General features: G+C 39.6%; 1 protein-coding gene across 2 annotated transcripts in view; it reads right to left on the minus strand.

Moving 5' to 3' along the window:
- Positions 1-21,558, minus strand: part of Ctnna2 (catenin alpha 2) — a 1,158,645-nt gene that overhangs the window by 72,321 nt on the left and 1,064,766 nt on the right. For both annotated transcript variants that reach the window (XM_052721879.1, XM_052721880.1), the window contains exon 12: positions 21,035-21,235. In XM_052721879.1, the coding sequence (XP_052577839.1) occupies positions 21,035-21,235 (201 nt within the window). The remainder of the gene's footprint in view (positions 1-21,034; positions 21,236-21,558) is intronic.

Here is a 21,558-nt window from a genome sequence, read left to right on the forward strand (position 1 = left end):
TGACAGTTAGATTCGGTATTATAAGTTATCCAAAACTATCAGTCTTAAACTGCCCTTAGAAAATATCAACAAACATCTAATTAATACCAGAAATTATAAACATAACCAGTATATAGCAGATATTTGGATAGAAATGCAAGAATTAAGAAATAAAGAAGATGATGAGGAGAGATGCTATAGAAGGACCATTTAAAGCAGAAAGACCTGTACAAGAGGAGACCAATAGGCTCAATGTAATTTGTTCTGTTTTTTCAATATCATCTTGGTAAGAAAAAAAGATACATGTGTAAGTTCCTAAAAGGCTAATGCCTTCTTTGCATAGAGACAAATCTGTACACACACACACACACACACACACACACACACACACACCTGAGGTCAACAGAAAGCAAGCTCACTGAAATATCTGTAATATTGCCACAGATTCTGGAAAAGAAAATGGTGCTCATTTTTTTACTCTTGAAAATCACAATTCAATTTTCTAAGCTGTTATCTCATAGCAACCCATTCCTATGGCAGATGGAAGCCAAAAGCACAACTCACTTTATTTACAAGGACAATAAAATAGAAACATGATTTGTCTGCATCCATTTCGAGTTTTCATGCCTGGTTCACTGTTATGCTCATTTTCATCTTCTTGGATACTTTGACATTCATTTTAATCCCTGATGTGAGAAACTCTGCTAAATTACTATGTAGGGTCAGAGTACCCAAGGTACATAATTCCTAGAGACGTGCACTTGTACTAGAAAAAAAGCAAATAAATTTTTTTTGGAAGAAGAGAAGAGATGGGGGGAGGCATAAATATATAAATATTCTTGCAACAAGAACTATCAAAACCAAGGTGTGAATTGGGCAGTTTTCCTTTCCCATGTGAATAATGAAGATTAGTGCCCTATACCACCTGAGCTTTCCATATAGCCAATGAGCTGAATCCACATGGAAAGAATTCTGGGGCTATTTAGTTGTATTGCTTTAACTGTGAAGTGAAACAGAATGATTGGCATTCTAATTATGCTCATTAGGTCAATATAAATGTATATATATATATATATATATATATATATATATATATATATATATGAGAACATCACACTGTGCCCCATAAATATATGTAATTATCTCATGTGAACTGAACATAATTTTTTTAAAAACCTCTATTTTTAAAGTCCATATATTAAACCTAGGTTCTTTCACTTATCCCTTTGTGTTGAGAATCAAATTTTTTATGGGACTGAAAAATACAGATAACTAGAATTGACGTCCTCAAGTATAAGAATATTTTTGTATGTATTTGACATTTAGAAATGAGTGTTTTACTTAAATAGAATCATAACTTTCTTCGGCAGAAAGTTCTGAGTTACCCTAATTCCACTTTATTTGATATTTAAAATGGCATGTTTGTGGCTGTAGATGAATTTACAGATTTATATGCAGCTGTCAGTAGTACTTAGATATACAAAAATTCCCTTATTGTCAGAATGATAAGATTGCTTAGTGGAAAAAGGAACCTCCTGCCAGGACTGACAAGACCTGAGGTTGATTCCTAGGACCTACATGGTGGGAGGAGAAAAGCAGCTCTTGCAAACTAGCCTCTAACCTCCACATACATGTAGCATGTGCATGTGCACAAACACACACAATAAGCAATAAATAATAGGTAATTTTAAAAGTCCATTACTCCATTATATATCTGATAAAGAATCAGAACTGTTGCATGTAAGTAGGATACATACTACAAATTGATATGAAAATGCCAGAAAAAAATGAAAAATGATAAGCAAATTCACAGAAAATAATTTCATATTACTGATAAATATACAATCATATGTTTGACATCATTAACTGAAAATAGGAACAATGTATCATTTCATATTTAGGATGGGCAAGCAGTTTAAAGCATGATAGTCCTTTGGAAATGTGGACAGGAAAACCTATCTACTATAGTTGGAACTGAAAATAACAATGCATCTTCTTGGCCACCACTACCATGAATTATGGTAAATGACTCTTCACTCCCAAGCAAGTGTTTGGGTCATAACCTAGGGTGTAGCCAAATATCAACTTCTATAGAGATGCTGAGTAGGCAAACTGATCAGTCTTTACCTTAGAGTCACAAAAAGTCTCTTTGAGTCTCTGTATTTATGGCTTTGTCTTTTTAGATCAAGTGTTCTAAGAGTTGAGAAACAGAACATATACAATAACTGAAATTGAAAATAATTGCTCTTACAGGATATTTTTAATAGGCCACATCTCAGATTTATTCTGATGTATCCAACTAGACTTATTCTGATGTGAGTAGGAACCACCATGAGATGCTTGCTTTTGGTCCATGGGTACTGTATCTAAGAAGCACAAATGGACCAAGACATGCAAATAGAGATAACTGATGCATTCAAGTCCTGAAGACAAAGCTTGTGGAGGAAAAGAAAAACAAACAAGATAATCACTTGTGAGATAATAGAAATATGCGTGAAAGAGTACAGTGCATAATTTAAACATGCATGTATTTCTGTGTGTCATGCATGGTCTGAAAAACTATATGCTGTCTTAAACGGAGTGTTTCCCTTAAAAGGGTAGAAGATGTCTGGTCCATTAGTTTCTGTTCTTGAATTTTTGGATACTTTTTATAGTTCAAATATTTTTAAAGGTGTTAAAAGTTATTCTGCAAGTCATATATTTCTTCATAGACTAAGGCTCTGAAAAAAAATAAAATTCTATTTTATGGCCCACAACATAATACAAAATCTGATCAATGGTATTAAAGTGAGGAATTGTGAATGAACCATCGTGTATCTTTTCATGTTAAATGTTGGAGAGATGGTTGTTAGGTAGTGCCTACCACTTAGACCCCAACCTCCACAAATACATCTCTGTCTGCACAAATACCTTTTCTAAGCTTAACAGGACAAGGAAAATCTGTCCTTTTTTGTCTGTGCAAAGTTACCCTTGAGAAATAATGGAAGCAAGAAAATGAAGTGACGGTAAGGCTTGCTCTAGCTACCTTAGACCCAAGGGATACTGAAAAAAGATAAAACGTAAAGGAGCTACTTTGCAAAAATTATGTCTTTTATATTTTGAGATTATATCATTTCTCACTTTCCTTTCCTCTCTCCAAGCCCTTCCATATACCCATGGTTTCTTACAAATTCAGGGCCTCCTTTTCACTAATTTTTATTACACACACACACACACACACACACACACACTACACACACACACACACACACACACACACACACACACACACACACACACACCTTTTCCTAAATATATAAGTAAAACCAAGAAATATGAAATATCAGAAGCACTTATCAAATCTCACTAAACTTGTAAGGCTGCTTATGATGCCTAAACATGAACTGAGCAAGATCAACAACAGACATGTTAAAGTGGACAGGGGAAAATCCTCAAGTCCTCAACCCTACACAAAGAACTACAGGCAACTAAGAAATGCTGAGAGTGGGAGAAATAGTTTTCCCCAGGGAAGAGCTCACAAATTGGTACCCAACACTGAAAGGTGTGCCCTGGAAACATACAAATGAAGTAGCATTTTAAAGGCACTACTATTAATGAGGGATACTATTTAGAAGGCTGCTCTACTTGGACCAGCATGGAATAAGAAATTTCTCTTGTGAGACTTAGCTGGTAGAACCCTGGAGTGAATGACCATCAGAGAAGGCAGAAACAGGTACTTTTATAAAAAAAAAATCGGTTTTCCAAGACACTAACTGTTAATAAATAAAGTTGCCTGGGGGTCAGAGCTATTAGAGCCATAGCAAAAGCTGGGCGGTGGTGGTGCATGCCTTTAATCCCAGCACTTGGTAGGCAGAACTAGGTAGATCTCTGTGTGTTCAAGGATACATTCAGCATTGGAGACACACGCCTTTAATCTCAATACCATAGAAGACCTGGAGGGCTGTACATACAGGCAGTGACGAGGCAGTCATATGTTTGAGTTTACAACCAATGAGAAGGCAGAACAGAAAGTCTATATAAAGACAAACAGACAGGAAGTAGGTCTCTTTCAGAGAGGTCTCTTGGCTGAAGAGGCTAGCTCCAGCAGGAAGGGTAAGGCTCTTAGCTCTGATCTCTTGGCTTTCTTCTTGCATTGGTTCTGTGTTTCTTATTTAATAAGACGGTCGGTTACATCTACAACGAATGGTTGGGGTAAGAGCAAGAACTGCTTTCTTTGTGCTCCATTCCCAAGTTTATTCACTCAGGGCCAGGCCAGTTGCTATTTGTCTGTCTTCAACACAGCTCTGTTCTTTACACTCTTCCTCCCTCCTGCTCGCTTTCCTCCTGCTTTACATAAAGTCCTAAGTCAGGAAAGCAAAGGTCTAATAGAACAATGACCCATTATGGCTGGACCTGGGGTTCTCAGTGTAACTATGAATTCTTCCAAATGCTTGATAATGTCTAAAAAATGTCCTTTCTCCAGAATATTGAGATGGGGCAGGGGGAGTCAAATACTGGCCTCACTTCTTCCTAATTAGGACAAGGCTTCACACTGCCCTTGTGATTCTCACTTCATATATCAACAGAGTTGCTGATGTAGGTTTATATAATTAGAAGCTTTTTTTCATTGTGAATTGCACCCAAAAATGTAGACACCACTTTGCAATTATTAAGCAGCATGCTGAACTGTTGTTCTTAATAGCTTATGCCCTGAAAGGGTGATCAAAGTTAAAAGTAAACTTACATTCTAACTACACTTTCGCATGCACATTGCATACTGGGCTGCCAAATGATGACCTTCTAAGAGGAACGGAATCAAAGTTAATATTGCATATAAAAATCAAGGTCATACTAGTCTAGTGCTGATTGAGATCTAAACCATGGGTGAAGATTTTGGAAATGAATCTTCCCAGGAGGCTCCAGAGGTGAAGTTTCAGAACACAGGGTGATTAAGTTTACAGGAATGACAAGCTGTCCTGCAGTGCAAACCAGACTGCTGACAGCCATGTGGGAAAGGAACAAGGTTAACTGGGTGCAAGGGAGAAGCACAGCCAGACTGCCCAGTGTCTGAGGAAGTAAGCAAATCTATGCACCCGCCTTAGACTTCCCAGTAATCCCCAATAATGCAAATGTATCTGAGCATCTGATGCCTGGGTACTGTTGACTTCCTTTTCTGGTTCAGTCACATAGTCTAGCCTTACACACATCCAAATGTTGCAATTACACTGAGTTATGCCTATTGCCAAATAGGACATGGTGTGTGTAGGGTAGAGAGGGAGGAGGTCATGCTGATGAACTGTCCCCGAGAATTTATTCTCTCAAATGGAAATACACACTCTTCCTTCTCCATGGTTAGGTGAATGCCTCCACAACTTTCCTTCTCCAGTTTAACTGCCATTCGGAAACCTTCCTTAATTCCCTGGACATCTGAAAGCATTTGCAGCCACTATCATGGTTGTTGGTACACTGAAAAGAGATTGGTCCCTGATGATTCTTTATGTCCATTAGTTTGCCTGAATCCTCTCCCCATTTTTTTTTCATCTTAAGCCTCTGTCATACTTTTGAATCATGGAGAACTTACTTATCAGAAAGGGAAGAAAGAGAACCATTAAGCAAGAGGCAGAGGAAAGAATTCATTTGTCCTTGACTATCTCTAAGACAAAAACAAGGTGTCTCATGGTTCCCATTCATTTGCAATGCTCATCATTCCATATTGATTCAGAATCTCATCAAAGATTTTCAGAGCCATTAGACAATGTAGTAGTGGTTGCCCTGGTTGGGTGTGGGACCCTTTCAGAAAGCTGAGCTTGGAGTTCTTTCAGGAGTAAGTTTCCTTGAGAGAAGTTTCATCAATGACAAGGAGAAAAACTCCCAATTCTGACCTTGACTAATTCACTAAGACCAAACAGGCAAATCTATATACAGAAGGGTCATCTGTGATGGTGATGATATCAAGCCACACCCTGGGACTGCTTCATTTGGACAAATTTTATTATAAAATATAGAGAAAGTGGACCAAAAAGCTCTTCTAGAAAAACTTCCAGCTTGCTAAATGTTAATATGAAACCAAGAATGTAACAGCATTTGTGTGAACCTAGAAAACAGTGTATTTGGATCAGGATGTAACTATGATTCTTTCCACTGCATAGTACAATATACTCCCTGACCACAGATACTAACAGTCTTCAGAGTTGGAAATATCTGAAGTATTAGGCATTACTAGAGTAAATGAGGCTGCAAAGTATTAATTTGAGAAGACTCTTTGGAGCCATTGTGCATTTCCTCCAACACAGAACTGTTTGATAACATTCATGGGGATAAAGCATCCATTCTCCAAAACAGTTTCTAGCAGATAATGCCAAGGGAAAATCCAAATCATCCATAATTACATGCTAGGCAAGGCTAAAAACACTAAAGGTGTAACTTTGCCTGAAGGAAACTGTGCCTGGTATTCCCAGGGTTTATCCTTGATGGTGCTGCATATCTGAGAAGCATGTGGTGAGGAAATGATTTGAGTCTCAAGTTCAAAGTCATCACCTGTGTAGAAGTATGAACCCAAACCAAAGCTGTGGCCTGTTGATAAATATCCTTAGCTCTAGTCAAAAGTAATAGAAAACTCTTGCTAGCTGGTTACTACCTGAAATTAGTTTCTTTAATAAAGATCTTCATAACCCTGTATCATTAGAGGGCTTTGAGTGGAAGCCTCAACCTCAGTCTATGAAGATAATTTTCAAAATCATGAGTTTAAAATTCTTTTAGGAATGTTGACACTGGAGTTTCACCTACTCATGATTATAATCAGTCAAAATGACAAGCTTTATAAACCTTCCTTGTGAATATTATTTCATTTCTACATGTACTTATGGACCCATGAGCTCCACTGAGTATAGATCTATCTCTATAGATGGACTCTTGGAGTGCTGAAATACTTGAAGACTCTAAGTTCTTGCCGGTTTTAGACCTTTGACTTCTATGTATGATTTTGCACAATCAGTTATGCCTTTATGATGATTGGCTATGCAGACTCTCCTGTGATACGGTATAATTAATACGTAATCTCTACAGCAAGGAAAATGGAATTTTTACTAACATGGTATTCGAAATTTCCCCCTTTGACATACACATTATTGTTGTAGGTTGCTTTTACTCTTTCTTTCTTTAGCTCTTTGAGGGGCCCACCACCCAGCTCCCAAATAATCAAACATGGAGACTTATTATTTCTTATGAATGCCAGGTCTTAGCTTGGCTTGTTTCTAGCAAGCTTTTCTTAATTTAAATTATCCCATTAATCTTTTGTCTCTGGACATTTATCTTTCTCTATTTCTGCATACCTTGCTTTCACACTTACTCTGTGGATGGCTAGGTGGCTGGGTGGCCAACCCCTAGTATCCTCCTCTCCTTGTTCTTGCTCCTCCTTCCCAGATTTCTCCTATTTATTCTCTCTGTCTGCCAGCCCTCCTATCCTTTCTCCTGCCTTGCTATTGGATGTCCAGCTCTTTATTAGACCAATCAGGAATCTTAAGCAAAATGACACAGCTTTATGGAGTTAAACAAATGCAACATAAAAGAATACCATATATCTTTGCATCATTAAACAAATGTTCTACAGCATAAACAAATATAATACATCTTAAAATAATATTCCACAAGACACTATGACATTTTAATTGCAAGCAAGTTTGATTTCTGTGAATAGTCTGCCTGTCTTCTTCAACTGAAAACCTCTTTTCCAATCACCTTAAGCCAATCTTAACCTTTCTTACTTACTATCTAGTTTTGCCAGTTTTTCATTCTCTTCTGACTACAAACCACCTGGCTTTGTCTTGAGTTGATGCATCATTTTTGCTTTGGAAATCATTACACAAAGAAATAGGGCCCTTGTGCCTGAAACTGAATGTGTTGCTATACAGTCCATGTTATGGGATATTTTCCATACATCTCATTATATCTCAATCATATTACTCATCAACGCATCTCCTACCCATATGCAATTAACAATATGTATATGTGGTGAGACAGGATCTAAGATGGTCTGGCCCTTGACATCCCCTCTTACTATTAATGTTTCTGTGTCTCAAACTGGGACCATGGGCTAGAACCGCTAACACTTCTTTAACCAACAGAATCCAAGAAAGGAGCTCACACAGAACTTCTGAGACAAAGTTAAACAAAGAAATGCATTTCCATCCTGTTCCCCTTTCTTGCTCATTAGGGTGATTTCTCTGAATAAAGTCAGTTGCTGTCTGGTGAGCTGTCCTGGCTGTGTAGATTTTTGTCAACTGATACAAGATAGAGTTATCTGGAAGAGGAAACTTAAATGAGAAAATATCCCTACCAGATTGCCCATAGGCAAGTCTGTAGGGCATTTTCTTGATTGCTCACTCATAGATGAGGGCCCAACCAATTCAGAGTGGTGTCACCTTGGGCAGGTAGTCCTGAGTAGTATGAGAGCAGACTTGAAAGCTATTAGGAACAAGTTAGTAAGTACTTTTCTTTCATGGCTTCTGCTTCAGTTTCTTCCTCCATATTTCTGCCTTGACTCCCTTCTGTGATAGACTGTGTTCTGGAAGTGTAAGATAAAATAAATCCTTTTCACCCTAGATTGCTTTGGGTCATGATGATTTATCACAAAAGAAATCCTAACTAAGACATGAGCCAATATGGAAAAGTCTTCAGTGGCAAGGGACTCAGAGAAGTCTGTGGTTAACAGGTGCAAAGGAATGGTGGCCCAAGGGAAATAAGAACTTGGCTCTTCCCATAGCATATGTGTGTATCTTGTACTTGTCAATTCATAAGCTGACACAGAAATGGCCTTGACTTCAGGCTTCTGAGAGATTCTGGAGGGCTGTCCCCCAAACAAAGCTACTGCAAATCCCTGATTTACAGATACTGTGACATTGTGATCATAGCACCAAAGCTGCTAAATTTGGGGTGATATATTTCACAGAAATAGCTACCCAGTATCATAGGCTTTGCCCAAAGGAAATTTATTAGTAAATAGCAATCAGCTGGACACACTACAGTTTTTGTCAATTGTGGCAGCTACACTTAATCTAGACTCCTGGTTTATTTGTCTCTTCCCGGCAGTTTTCCCTAAGTAACCCTGATTTGTGATCCTGAACTAACCTGGACTTTAGTTGGTGCCAAACTGGAATAATGGAAGCTTGTGGGATGGCTCAGCAGTTATGAGAACTTCCTATTCCCAGCATCCATAGCAGGTAGCTCACAATCACCTGTAACTCCAGCTCCAGGATATCTGATGATCTCTTCTTGTCTCTCTAGAAATATGCACACATGTGGAACACACACACACACACACACACACACACACACACACACACACACACACCACATATAAAAATGAAGTAATTTTTTTAATAACTGGGATAATGATAGCTGCCTTTCTGAGTTTGTGTCACGTTTAGAAATACATTCAAAAGAAGACAGGAGGAGCATGGTGGGGCCACACCTATAGTCCAAGCTATTTGGAAGACTGAAGCAGAAGGATCAATTGATCCTAGGAGTTCAAGACCAGCTTGTAAAATAATGTCAAAACTATCAGTACAGATCAGCCATTGGGTGGCTTGCCAAAAGTAGGATGCATGTGAGGTAATGTCCATGTATTTGGCACAGTAATGATTCACAGTGAATGGTTCTCATAGTTGCCTTCACTCTGTAATCCTGCATGGGTCTACACAACCACATGCCTTTTGATTTTGCTGAATGAAGGCTTCTACACTCAGCACCTTCTGCATAGGAGTTACCACCACAAAAGCTGCCTTGGTGGATGATGATGATGTGAACTGTCAAGAGCAAACAGTGAATGAGGAATCTGAAAATTAAGAGATGGCATAATTTATCTTGCCAAGTTAGCTGGTTCACTTATGCTCCTCTCTCTTCTCTCAGACCAGAGTCATCCTGTGGATACTCACTTTTAATAAGGAGTTTCTTATAAATCTACCTCTAACTCCATACAATCATTCCATCTTAGCTTTCCTTCTTATCTTGATTGCCAAGGACCATACTAAATATTATGTTTGGTTCTGGACTCATCAGAAGCATGAGAGAAAGAACGTTTCAGTGTTTACTTTTGAAAAAAGATGGTGGCTTACAAAACACAAAAAGGGCATTCAGTTTCTCCAACCAAAATGAAATGACATTTCCAAGAAAACTTTCCCATTCTATCTGAGACTCTGGTAAAACTATTTCCTTCCTATGTCCAACTTATAGTGCTTCAATCATATTCTATGTTCTAACTGATAGAATTTAATTTTTGATTATTTTTAAATGTAGAGGCAATGTAGTAATTCAACTGAAGTACTTTGTCTAAACTGAATACTTCCCTGATAGGTGTGATACACACCTTTAATCCTGGCACTCCAGAAGCAGAGGCAGGTGAATCTCTGAGTTCAAGGCCACTCTAATCTACATAGAGGAGTTTCAGGTCAGCCAGGGTTACACAGCAAAACCTTGTCTCAAAATGAAAATAAATAAATAAGTAAATAAATAAATAAATAAATAAATAAATAAATAAATAAATAAATAAATAAATAAGCAAATAAATAACAGACTTCCTCTGTTAATACTAACGGCACTCTAGGTGTGACTATGGCATGACCTCTCTCTCTCTCTCTCTCTCTCTCTCTCTCTCTCTCTCTCTCTCTCTCTCTCACTCTCTCTCTGGAAGACACCTAGTGTCAGATTTCAAGAACAGGGGCAAAGTGACCCACTTGAGTTTATTGCTTATTCCCTCATCAACAATTTCTGCCTCTCCAGATAACCACAGTCACCAGTCAAGCCAGTCCTCCTTCCATGCACTCCTCCTTCCATTTCATCCTCCTTCCGTGCCGTCCTCTTTCCATGCAGTTCTCCTTCTATGCCATCCTCCTTCCATGCCTTCCTCCTTCCATGCCATCCTCCTTCCATGCCATCCTCCTTCCATGCCTTCCTCCTTCCATGCCATCCTCCTTCCATGCCATCCTCCTTCCGTGCCGTCCTCTTTCCGTGCAGTCCTCCTTCTGTGTCGACCTCCTTCTGTGCAGTCCTCCTTCCGTGCTGTCCTCCTTCCATGCCATCCTCCTTCCATGCCATCCTCCTTCCGTGCCGTCCTCTTTCCGTGCAGTCCTCCTTCCATGCCTTCCTCCTTCCATGCCGTCCTCCTTCCGTGCCGTCCTCTTTCCGTGCAGTCCTCCTTCTGTGTCGTCCTCCTTCTGTGCAGTCCTCCTTCCGTGCTGTCCTCCTTCCATGCCGTACTCGTTCCATGCAGTCCTCCTTCGGTGCCGTCCTCCTTCGGTGCCGTCCTCCTTCCATGCGTCCTTTTTCCATGCAGTTGTCCTTCCGTGCCGTCCTCCCTCCGTGCAGTCCTCCTTCCGTGCAGTCCTCCTTTCATGCCATCCTTCTTCCATGCTGTCTTCTTTCCCAGCAGTCCTCCTTGGGCTTTCTTTCATCCGTGTCAGTCATCTGTGCTCTCAGTGGGAGTTCCTAACGACTGCCATTTTCATACATTCATGTTTAGAAAATTATAATGTACATTTCAAACATCAAAACCAAATCCGAGTTCCAGAAGGCCATACATAACCCATGAGCTGGATTGTTTGATAAAAGATGAAAAAGGACTGCCTAGAAGAAGGAAACCACACACAAAAAAAGTAATTCTAAATTCCATTCACGACGACTACCCTGAGAGAATCGGGGCGCATCCATCTGCTCTTGTCTAGACACAAATTCCTTTCCCCAAGGAAAGAAACTGCTTGCTTGGAAGGTTTTCGTATAGTTTAAAATAAGCATTTCAAAAATAATCACAAATGGTTTACAACTCCAGGAGGAAGGATGGCACATTTAATTCTGAACCTTGAGGAATGAATAAAGAGTTGAATGCGAAGCCTTATTTAGCTTACAGTGTTCGTCAAAACCTAGCTTGATAAACACAGTTTAATTTGGCATCTGTGAGGTTTAAATACTTAGATTGCATTAAGATGCAATGAAATACTTGATGAGAATTTCTTACACATGATTTTAAAGATTCTGATTTTGATCATTAAATATGTAATTTTAAAAGAAAAGATAAAAATCTCTCAAAGGAAGCATCACATTACTATGGTTTTCATTTATATCAATAAACAATTTTGAGATTCAACTCCCATCAAACCGACAGGAAATGAACAGATGGTTTTAGATCTCAATGGGTTAAAATTTGATTAAAATCAATCTATGTACACAGGTAAAAAGCTGTGCAGAGGACAGAGAGATAACAGGAAAAACAAGTATATACTTTAAGGTAGAAATAAACAAATGGGTAAATGAAGCTGCTAGGCATTATAAAGGAGCCAAATAAATGATCGATCATGGTTATCATTAGAGGGACAAGCAGAAAGAGTATTGGACAATGTGGTTAGAGGGTTAGAACTCACAGGCAAGTAAAACAACACCAACATAAGATGGTATGGGAAATAGAAAGGCAAATCAGGCAGGGATGTTATTTGAGCATAACAAATAGCATTTTCCTGGCTCCTATGCACATGAACTATCTCAGGCCCTCCGGGTACACTTACAGCTTCCCAGCTTTCCTAGTCAAAACTATTTCTCAAGGTCTCCAGCCATGCAGTGCCTCTCAATGAGTGACTCTCAGCATGATTTTCTTCCTCTCTCCTTCAAGTACCTGTTACTGCCGCAGTGTCCTCCCTCTTGAGGGAGTATGGGTGATGTGATTATAGCACTGCCTCAGTCAATGAAATAAATACATCTGGGCCACCAAATCCTGTGTTTGATAACATTCTCAGGGCCCTCTTCTTCACTGCCACCATCACCGACCTTGGTCATGGATACACCCTGGAGGTGACAAGAGCAGCGTGACCTGTAGCCCCAGGGTTCTGAGTCCACACTGTGGTTCATGCAGATCTAGAGATGAACACCTTGCCTTTTGGTCTTTCTTTAGTTCATAAGTACCAGTAAAGCCAGCTCTGAATGATTAACACAGGAACACAAAACTGTATGAGCCTTCCTGGTCCACATTACTCTATCTCAGTGTCCATGCCCAGGACCTTGTTATGAGGTTATGTTTATGTATTGTACTTTTCCTTCTTAAGTTATATTTTCTTCCACCCCTGTGCTGAGTGAGATGGGTGTTTAAGAATCATAGCAGAAATTAAAGTTAATGACCAAACCAGTATAGAGAAAAATGTTTGCATGTTATGGCACATGTTTAGGTATTTCTAGGCAAAAATTATCTGTAACCGGGCTCAAAGAGTAACTTGACAGCATTCCCTCAAATACTGAAATAACCTGGACAGAGGTATAGGACTCTATTTTTTCAAGAGATACACATTAAAAATACTTCAAAGAGGAAATTCCGTGTTAAACTAAAGAATTCTACCAGGAAGAGTCTTAATCCTCTCACCTGGAGGGAATTTGTTGAAAGTGAAGGTCAAAGTTTTTCCCCCAGCTTAAGGAGAAAAGTGGGCTTCTGCAAACAGACTCCTATAGAAGCTCATCGGTTCCTAATGACATAGTTTCTCTCCTTCAGTAGAGCTTTCCTCTTTAAAGACAGAAGTCACTTGCCTTCAACTTTCTGTACTGAAAGGGAGAATGGAATGCTGAGAGCTGGTGGTACCATGAATAAGTTTGTTCTCTGCATTAGAGATCCCACATTCCAGTGCTGGATAGATGGCACAGCAGTCAAAAGCATTTATTGCTCTTGCAGAGAATCTAGAATCAGTTCCCTGAACCAACAATACGGCTGCTAACCATCTGTAACTCTGGTTCCAGGGGATCTAATACTTTTTCTGGCCTCTGTGAGTTCCTGCATACACATAGCACATATGCATACACTCAGGCATACACACACACACACACACACACACACACACACACACACACCATTATATATAATTAAGTATTTATATAAAAAGAAACCCAATATTTATTTTCAAGATAAAGTAATAAATATAAATTTTTAGATTAACAAACAACAGAGCAGTTAGCAGGTCATTGCCACCAATCCTGACAACCTGAGTTCAGCCCTATATTCTAGTTTGATTTCGTGTTGTTGGGATAAAAACTATGACCAAAAGCAACTTAAGGAGAAAGGCGTTTGTTTTAGCTTACATTTTATAGTTCGCCATCGAGGGAAATGAAGGCAAGACCTCGAGTTGAGACCATGGGAGAAGAGCTCTTACTGGTTTGCTTCTCCTAGCCTGCTCAGCTAGCTTTTTAAAATACCCTTGCTCACCTGCACAAGAATAGTACTGCCCACCACGGGTTGGGCCCTTTAACGTCAATCAACTATCAAGAAAATGCCCCCACAAATATGCCAACAGGCAAAAGTTGTGGAAGTAATTCCTCAATTGACATTATGTCTTCCCAGGTGTGTTTAGGTTGAGAGAAACTATTATACCCCAGGACACACATGGTGGAAAGAGAGAACCAACTTCTGTAAGTAGACCTCTGACATATATCAATGTGCTGTATGCATTCTTATGTGCATATATGCACAAAATATGTTTTTAAAAGCCAAAAAACACCCATCAATCAAATCTCTTTGATATGTACAATGTGAAGGTATCTGTTATATGGGAAAGGTACCAAGACAAACCACACTTTGACTGTTTAAAATTTATCAAATGATTAAACTTTCCTTTTCCTTCCATATTTCTGATGTCTCGCCATCACAAATACTAAAGCTACCTTCAAGTAACACATTTACTCCACATCACCATCGTCTTGACCTTTCAGGAAGGAATAAAATGCTTTACACCAATAGTAAGGGTTACATTAAAACATGTTTAAAATATATTAGGATGTCTGGGCTGAGCAATCTCAGTCATAAAGCTTCTGTTGAAATCCATTACTTTCATAACCTAATTTCAAGGTCACCTCTGGAGAACTGACTTACATTTTAATGGTCTTCTCTCTTATTTCTTCCTTTCCAATAAGCTACCCTTTCCAACTTATTCTGAAATTGACTTGTTTCTGTGCTTCCTCCTGCTAAAATCCAGCTACAGGGATAAGGCAGGTCACCCAATTCAGTCCAATCATAAAACATAATCCCACTAAATGTGTGTAAAATGCCAATAAGATTACTTTCCATTGATATGTAGAAACTGAAAGGAAACAAAGTCTACATCTGGAAATTTGGAGCTGTGAGAATGGGGATGCCAGTAGACTATATTCTCTTCCACACAAAAGAATTTCAACATCCTAATAATAAATGTGTGTATACTTATATAATGCATTTGTATGCATACTTACAGTCATATATGTATTTACATTCATACATAGATTATATAGATATATAGATATAGATAAAGACTAGTAGTTATGTGATAAGTCCATCACAAGCAGTGGATACACATAGAAGGACCTGCTTCTCAGAACTGAATGTGGTCTAAGTGTGCCCTGTACCCTGAAGAGCACACACTTAATGGGAGGGCACTCACTGGTGAAGTTCTCTGTTATATCTAGCTGAGACTAAAGTTAGATATTAAAGGATATGTTCAATAAGCAGATGTTGAGGAGGAGGATGAAATACAGAACATTACAGGGACAATAGTGGGAGATGTGTGGATGTGTTTTGCTGGGAGAATGAAGAGACTCTCATCCAGAAGGGACAGAAGGTTTAAACAGAAGATTTATTAGGGATTGTTCCAGGTGATTGCATTCAGAAGGCATGGACAACACTGAACTTTTTCCAAGCTAAGTAATATTAACCATACCCAAATGATAAAACATTAGACAACACAGAAAATTCAGTCCTGGGGGACATTAATAGATTTGTTTAGAGTTGAAGTCAGTGGGCAGCAGCCAGGTGCTTGACTTTTTATGAGTCCCACACTGAATCTATTCTACTGCATTAAATGGTCCAAATGAATAATAGATTCTTCAATATGATTTCTAGTTTGGGTGCTATTTGCTGGGCCTTTTACATTTTTTTATGGAAAGCATATAGTATTGTGCCAGAAACTTACATATTGTTAAAGTTAAGAATTATTAATACATAATATTGGGTATCATAGCATTTTCATACACTCCCATACTGTGCTTTGACCATATTTACCCCCACTACCTTCTCTTGCATCCTCCTCTTCATCCTCTTCCTCTTCTTATTTCCTCCTTCTACTATTTAACTTTAGTTATAAGTCATGGTATTATATCATGCTATCACTCTAACCCACATATCCTTCAAAATAATAGAATTTTAATCTCTTCATCCAACATGATTAGTAAGATGGAGTTATCATTTACTGTCTGTGGGGATTGGAGAAACAGAAATAGACCAGCCATACGGCACTTGTCATTGTGCACATGGCCCTGGACTGGACACCTAAAATGAAAACAAAAATCTCTCAATCAATCTCCTCTGTCTTTCTGTCTCTGTGTCTCTGTGCCTCTCTCTGTGTGTTTCTGTGTCTGTTTCTGTCTGTGTGTCCCTCTGTGCCTGTGTCTCTGTCTGTCTGTCTCATACCGCCTCTAAACAAGAAACATCTGTCAGACATCCAAAGCTATGTTAACTCCATCACATACATGTTCCCTACACGTTCTTATAAACTTGTATCATCTATCAGTTTCACAAATTTTAATATAATCTGATCAGTGTGGAAGGAGTTACTCTGCTCATAACTAAATACGCTACCACTGGGGCACTTCTGGCCCCTGTGTGTCCTGTAGCAACCTGCCTGTGGAAATCAGAACTCAGGAGATGAGTCTGGCCAAGCATGCACTCACTACCAAGCTGTTGGCAATTTGTTATAATTCAGGTTTTATTGAACGGCCCAGGAAATATGCCATGTAAGTATTTAATGGGCCTGCTGCAGGTCTATTTTATTGTGTTTTCATCAACCTAGATTAGTTTCATCAGAAATAGGTAAATTTGGATGTAATGAAGCGCTACAATTTTATCATACTAGTAATCCACAAAATTATTTTCTTAAATTTAACTCAGTGTTCATAACAACACAGAAATTACTCCTAAGCTGAAACACTGGCATTGCTGAGGAAGGGAAATAATTCACAGAAAATAAACTGCAGATGGTTCTGTCACTTGTGGGGTACCTCTCAATTTCTGAGGCACTCAGTGAAAGCAGTCAGGTAGCACAGTGGGGGGAGTCTCCCTACACCCAAGTGCCCCCACATCCATTCATATGTATAAATTGACTGGTCCACATTGGTGAACACTTCATCTAGCCATATCTGGTTTGGTCAAGATCTTCTCAAAACTCTATCCTTTAATAAAACCTTTTTTCTCACATACCCCGTATCACAACACTCCTCATACCCTGTGCCTACAGGGAGAAATTTCATTTTAACCCGCTCATATCTGTCCCTGTTAAGGAATAATTCTCTACCTTGGGGTAGTGGCTCATGATTAATATTGTTTTGCCTAATCTAGCCCCACCACAGGATACCTGGCAATGTCTACAGACATTTTGTCTATCAGAATTTGAGGTGGTAGGGGGATGTGATGCTCTCAGAATCTAGAGGGTGGCTTCCAGGGATGCTGTTGACCACTCTATGATGCACAGAGGTTTCTGCCACCAATCCCGAAGACAGAATTATTTGTTCAGGCCGAAAGAGTATCGCTACATAAGGTCTTCTAACTAAGGGTCACAAATCTAACAAAAACACACCAAATAACTAATCCTAGCCGGAACAGGTAGATGTGTCAAGACAACAAACAAAGCATAAAACTGCACATGACAGTTTGGTTCCTGTGTGTGTGTGTGTGTGTGTGTGTGTGTGTGTGTGTGTGTGTGTGTGTTTGTACATGTGTGTATGCTTATGTAGTGTGCGTGGAGACCAGAAGTTGATGTCAGGTGTCTTCCTCGATCACTATGTATCTTGTTTTTTTGGAAATAGCGTCTCTAACTGAACCTGGATCTCATCAGTTAGACTATGCTGGCTGGACAGTATGTCTCAGGGTCACCAGTTAGACCAGATTGGCTGACCACTGAGCGCAGTGATCCTCCTATCTCTACTCCCTTGGAGCTGGGATTACAAATGTACACTACTGTAATCAAAATTTTTACATGAGTGCTGAGGATGGAAGTTCAGTTCTAAATTCTTAAATGGCACTTTCTTCATAGCCATCTCCCCAGCCTTGAACCTCTCCCTGTCTTCACTGGTCAGTGCCACCTCCCCACTCTATTCACCTCAGTGTCACCTTACTACCCCTTTATGCTCTTCACAAAACAAATGGCCCCTCAGGATGAACTCCAATAACCTCATAAAGAAAAGTAGTCAAATCTAAACAAAACATAAGGGGCCAGAAAGAGGGTGTATGAGCCAGAGAGGGTGAAAACTGTAAGAAGCGTCATTTTCTGAACACAACAGGGCAACTGCAAACATGAACTCACAGCAGTTTTGACAACGTGTGCAAGTCTAAGCCAAACCAAATCTCAACATGGAGAGGGGAGATGGACATGAACTTCCAACCCTAGTTGTGAAGCTATTGGTAAATGTTAGTTGCTGGAAGAGGGAGAGACAGTTTTCTCTAAGAGGACAGCCCTAGTAAGTTCCATTGGAAGACCACACATCCAAGAATATTTGGGCAGGAGAAATTTACGTGTTCCTCTTTTGTTTGCTTGTTTTTTGGACGCAAAGTTGGGTAGGTAAGGGGGGTAAATCTTGGAAGACTTGGGTGGTAGATATTTTCAAAACACACCATATATAACTCTCAGAGAACTTAAAAAAAAAAAAAGACTGACTTCCACCAGGACCTGCCTGAACTGCCACCGTCCACTGACCCCTTCTGTGCAGTATTCAATATCTTCACCCAGCTGGATCCCCCACACCCTTCTCCAGGGTCTATCTTAGAACATCTCCTTGATCCTTCCCATTCACACCTTCTCCCCAACCCAAGAGACTGAGAAATGGCCCCACATCCAGTGCTTCAGCCTAGCATGGCATCCTTGCCTGGCTGAACTACAACCTATCTCTAGGCTTCTGCCAGAGTTCTTCCTACCTATCCCTCAATTCACAGGTCCCCTCCCATACCACATCCAACCTTCCCAATCAGCTATATCTATTCCCACTTTCTAGGCTTGGACCAGAAGGCACAACAAGCACACTAGCCCAGTGCACTTCATTTACCTGACTTCATTCCACCCAAGCCATTTCCAACCTCCAGACATAACCCACCCACATATCCTTTCTTCAGCCCCAATGTGCTCTGCCCATCTCAGACTTAGAATTAAGGCTAATAATTGACAAGTGGAACTTCATGAATCTAAAAAAGCTTCTGCACAGCTAGAGAAACAAACAGCTGGGTCAAGACAAAGTCCACAAAATGTAAGAGAATGAAGTTGTTTGTGGGTTTTTTGTTTGTTTGTTTGTTTTTCTTGATGCTTCTAGGCTAACAAGGATTATATAATAATGTTTTTCTATGCAAAAGAAAACAGATTTCTACTGACGTCATTCACCACTTTGGAACACAGGACTGTGTCACCCTTCAGACATATCTATTTTAAATACCTGATCGTGTCCAAAGTCTATATGTAAACTCCCAGGTAGGGCTATCATTGGGGTTGGAAGAGGAAGATTATTGTGTGGATACATCTGACCCAATTCAGTACTCATTCTTAGCTCCATACAAAGCAAAAAATTCTCTTTTTTCTTTCCTCTAGTTTTCTCTCATTTCCTGGACATTCCAACCCCTCAACATACAAACAAAAATACAAGGGATGAGGTACTTAAGTGTCTGACATCTGACATTAATCAATAACAAAGATTCTCTTTCTCTCTCTCTCTCTCTCTCTCTCTCTCTCTCTCTCTCTCTCTCTCTCTCTCTCTCTCACACACACACACACACACACATATTCTTTGATACATTCTTCAAAGTTATAGAATGTCTCGTTAACTCAGTGATAGACCAGAGAGCTACAAGACTCTAGAAGTAATTGCTCCTTCTTGTGGAGAGTGGATGAAGTACTAAGCCAAAATGGATTATTGACATGAGCATGGCCATGTCACCCCTGCCTCAGACTCAGGGGAATGGTGAGACCTTCTAAAGTTAAGCTCAGTGTAATGGCAAGACCTTTCCCTGTACTGAGTATGGATGTTGATAAATGGTTGACCTTTAGGTAAAAACAGCATATTCGAAAAGTAGCAACTGCAGCTTCAAGCAGAGATGATTACATGATCATGACCCCCTACAGAGACACCTCTACAACACAACCTAACAAACCTGCCTCCCCATTCATGCTGTATATGATATTCTTGATCTTCTGCCACTCCCAGTCAGGTTTCTAGGACCCAGGTGCACAAGCCACATCACATGAGCAACAAGTCCCCAGTGGATAGAACAAAACCTGAATGAGCACATTCAAGCCCGGGTAGACATTAAAGTCTAATCCCTTTCAGTAGCACTGGCAGGTTTCTCTGAGTATGTCACATCCAGGCTCCCAGAGCAGCAGTTCTCAACCTGTGGGTTATGACACTTTGGAGGTCACGGATCAGCTATCCTGCATATCAGATATTTACATTATGATTCATAACAGTAGCAAAATTACAGTTATGAAGTAGAAATGAAAGAATTTTATGGTTGGGGATCACCACAGCACGAGGAACTATATTAAAGGGTTGCAGCATTACGAAGATTGAGGACCACTTGTAGAGCCTCTGTGATTCCCTTTTGTTATCCCACATTCTTCAGGTTCAATTCTCTCTAGAAACTGATGAAGAGATGCTTATAAATTCACACTTAAACCAACCTCCAACCAGATCTAAACTTTTGTCTAGCTTTGAGACCATATTCCTGTCCCTTATCAGGTTCAAACTTCTCATCTGTAATTTGGAAAAAAATCAAAATTTCTCTGCTTATTTCTTAAAATTCTTGTGAAGATCAAACAATACTATACTTGAAAATGACAGTGATATATATATATGGAATGTAATAAAATTATTTTTCTCCTGTTATTTAAACCCAAACTCAAGAAACAAGAACATTCACATTTTCCAGACCTCCCGTGATACATAAAAATTAGAAGCTTCAAGGACTGTAGAAGAAAATGTAGCTACTGTATGTACAGATATTGAATTCAACCATAGCATTGACATTTGGAACAGCTATAGAATCCATACTTACCTGTTTCTGAAAGCAATTTTGTGGCTTCCAGCACCTTCTCAGTATATACCCCAGCTTCATAGTTCTCCATCTCTGCATTGATGATGTGAATGACCCGTGCTGCCCGGCCCCGTATGGCCCCAGCTGTTCGGTCCAGGGTATCCACGTCCCCCTCTTGGAGGGCAATCACACATTTGTTCACATCCTCCAAGATGTGATTTTCTGTGAAAAGGACACACACACATTTATATGACCTTGTGCTATTCACAATCTAATGACTAATCGAAAACTATTTCAACAGTTCCCAGGAGTCCTCACCTTGTAGATCCAACTACATAAATGATAACATGAAATGGTATTTAAAGGGCATCACTAATAATTACAATAGTAGTTGTAAAACCTGAGCACCATCCAGAGATTTTATTACACAGATGCTTTGGCAAAACTTCCCAGTTCCTGACTCAGTAGCTGTACTGGTTAGTTTTTTAACTTAATACACACAGGGGTAGAGAGCCTCAAGGGGAGAATTGTCTCCATTGGAATGG

Source organism: Peromyscus californicus, unplaced genomic scaffold (genome assembly GCF_007827085.1).
Source record: "Peromyscus californicus insignis strain IS unplaced genomic scaffold, ASM782708v3 Scaffold_6__1_contigs__length_162567912, whole genome shotgun sequence".
In the NCBI taxonomy this organism is placed as follows: Eukaryota; Metazoa; Chordata; class Mammalia; order Rodentia; family Cricetidae; genus Peromyscus; species Peromyscus californicus.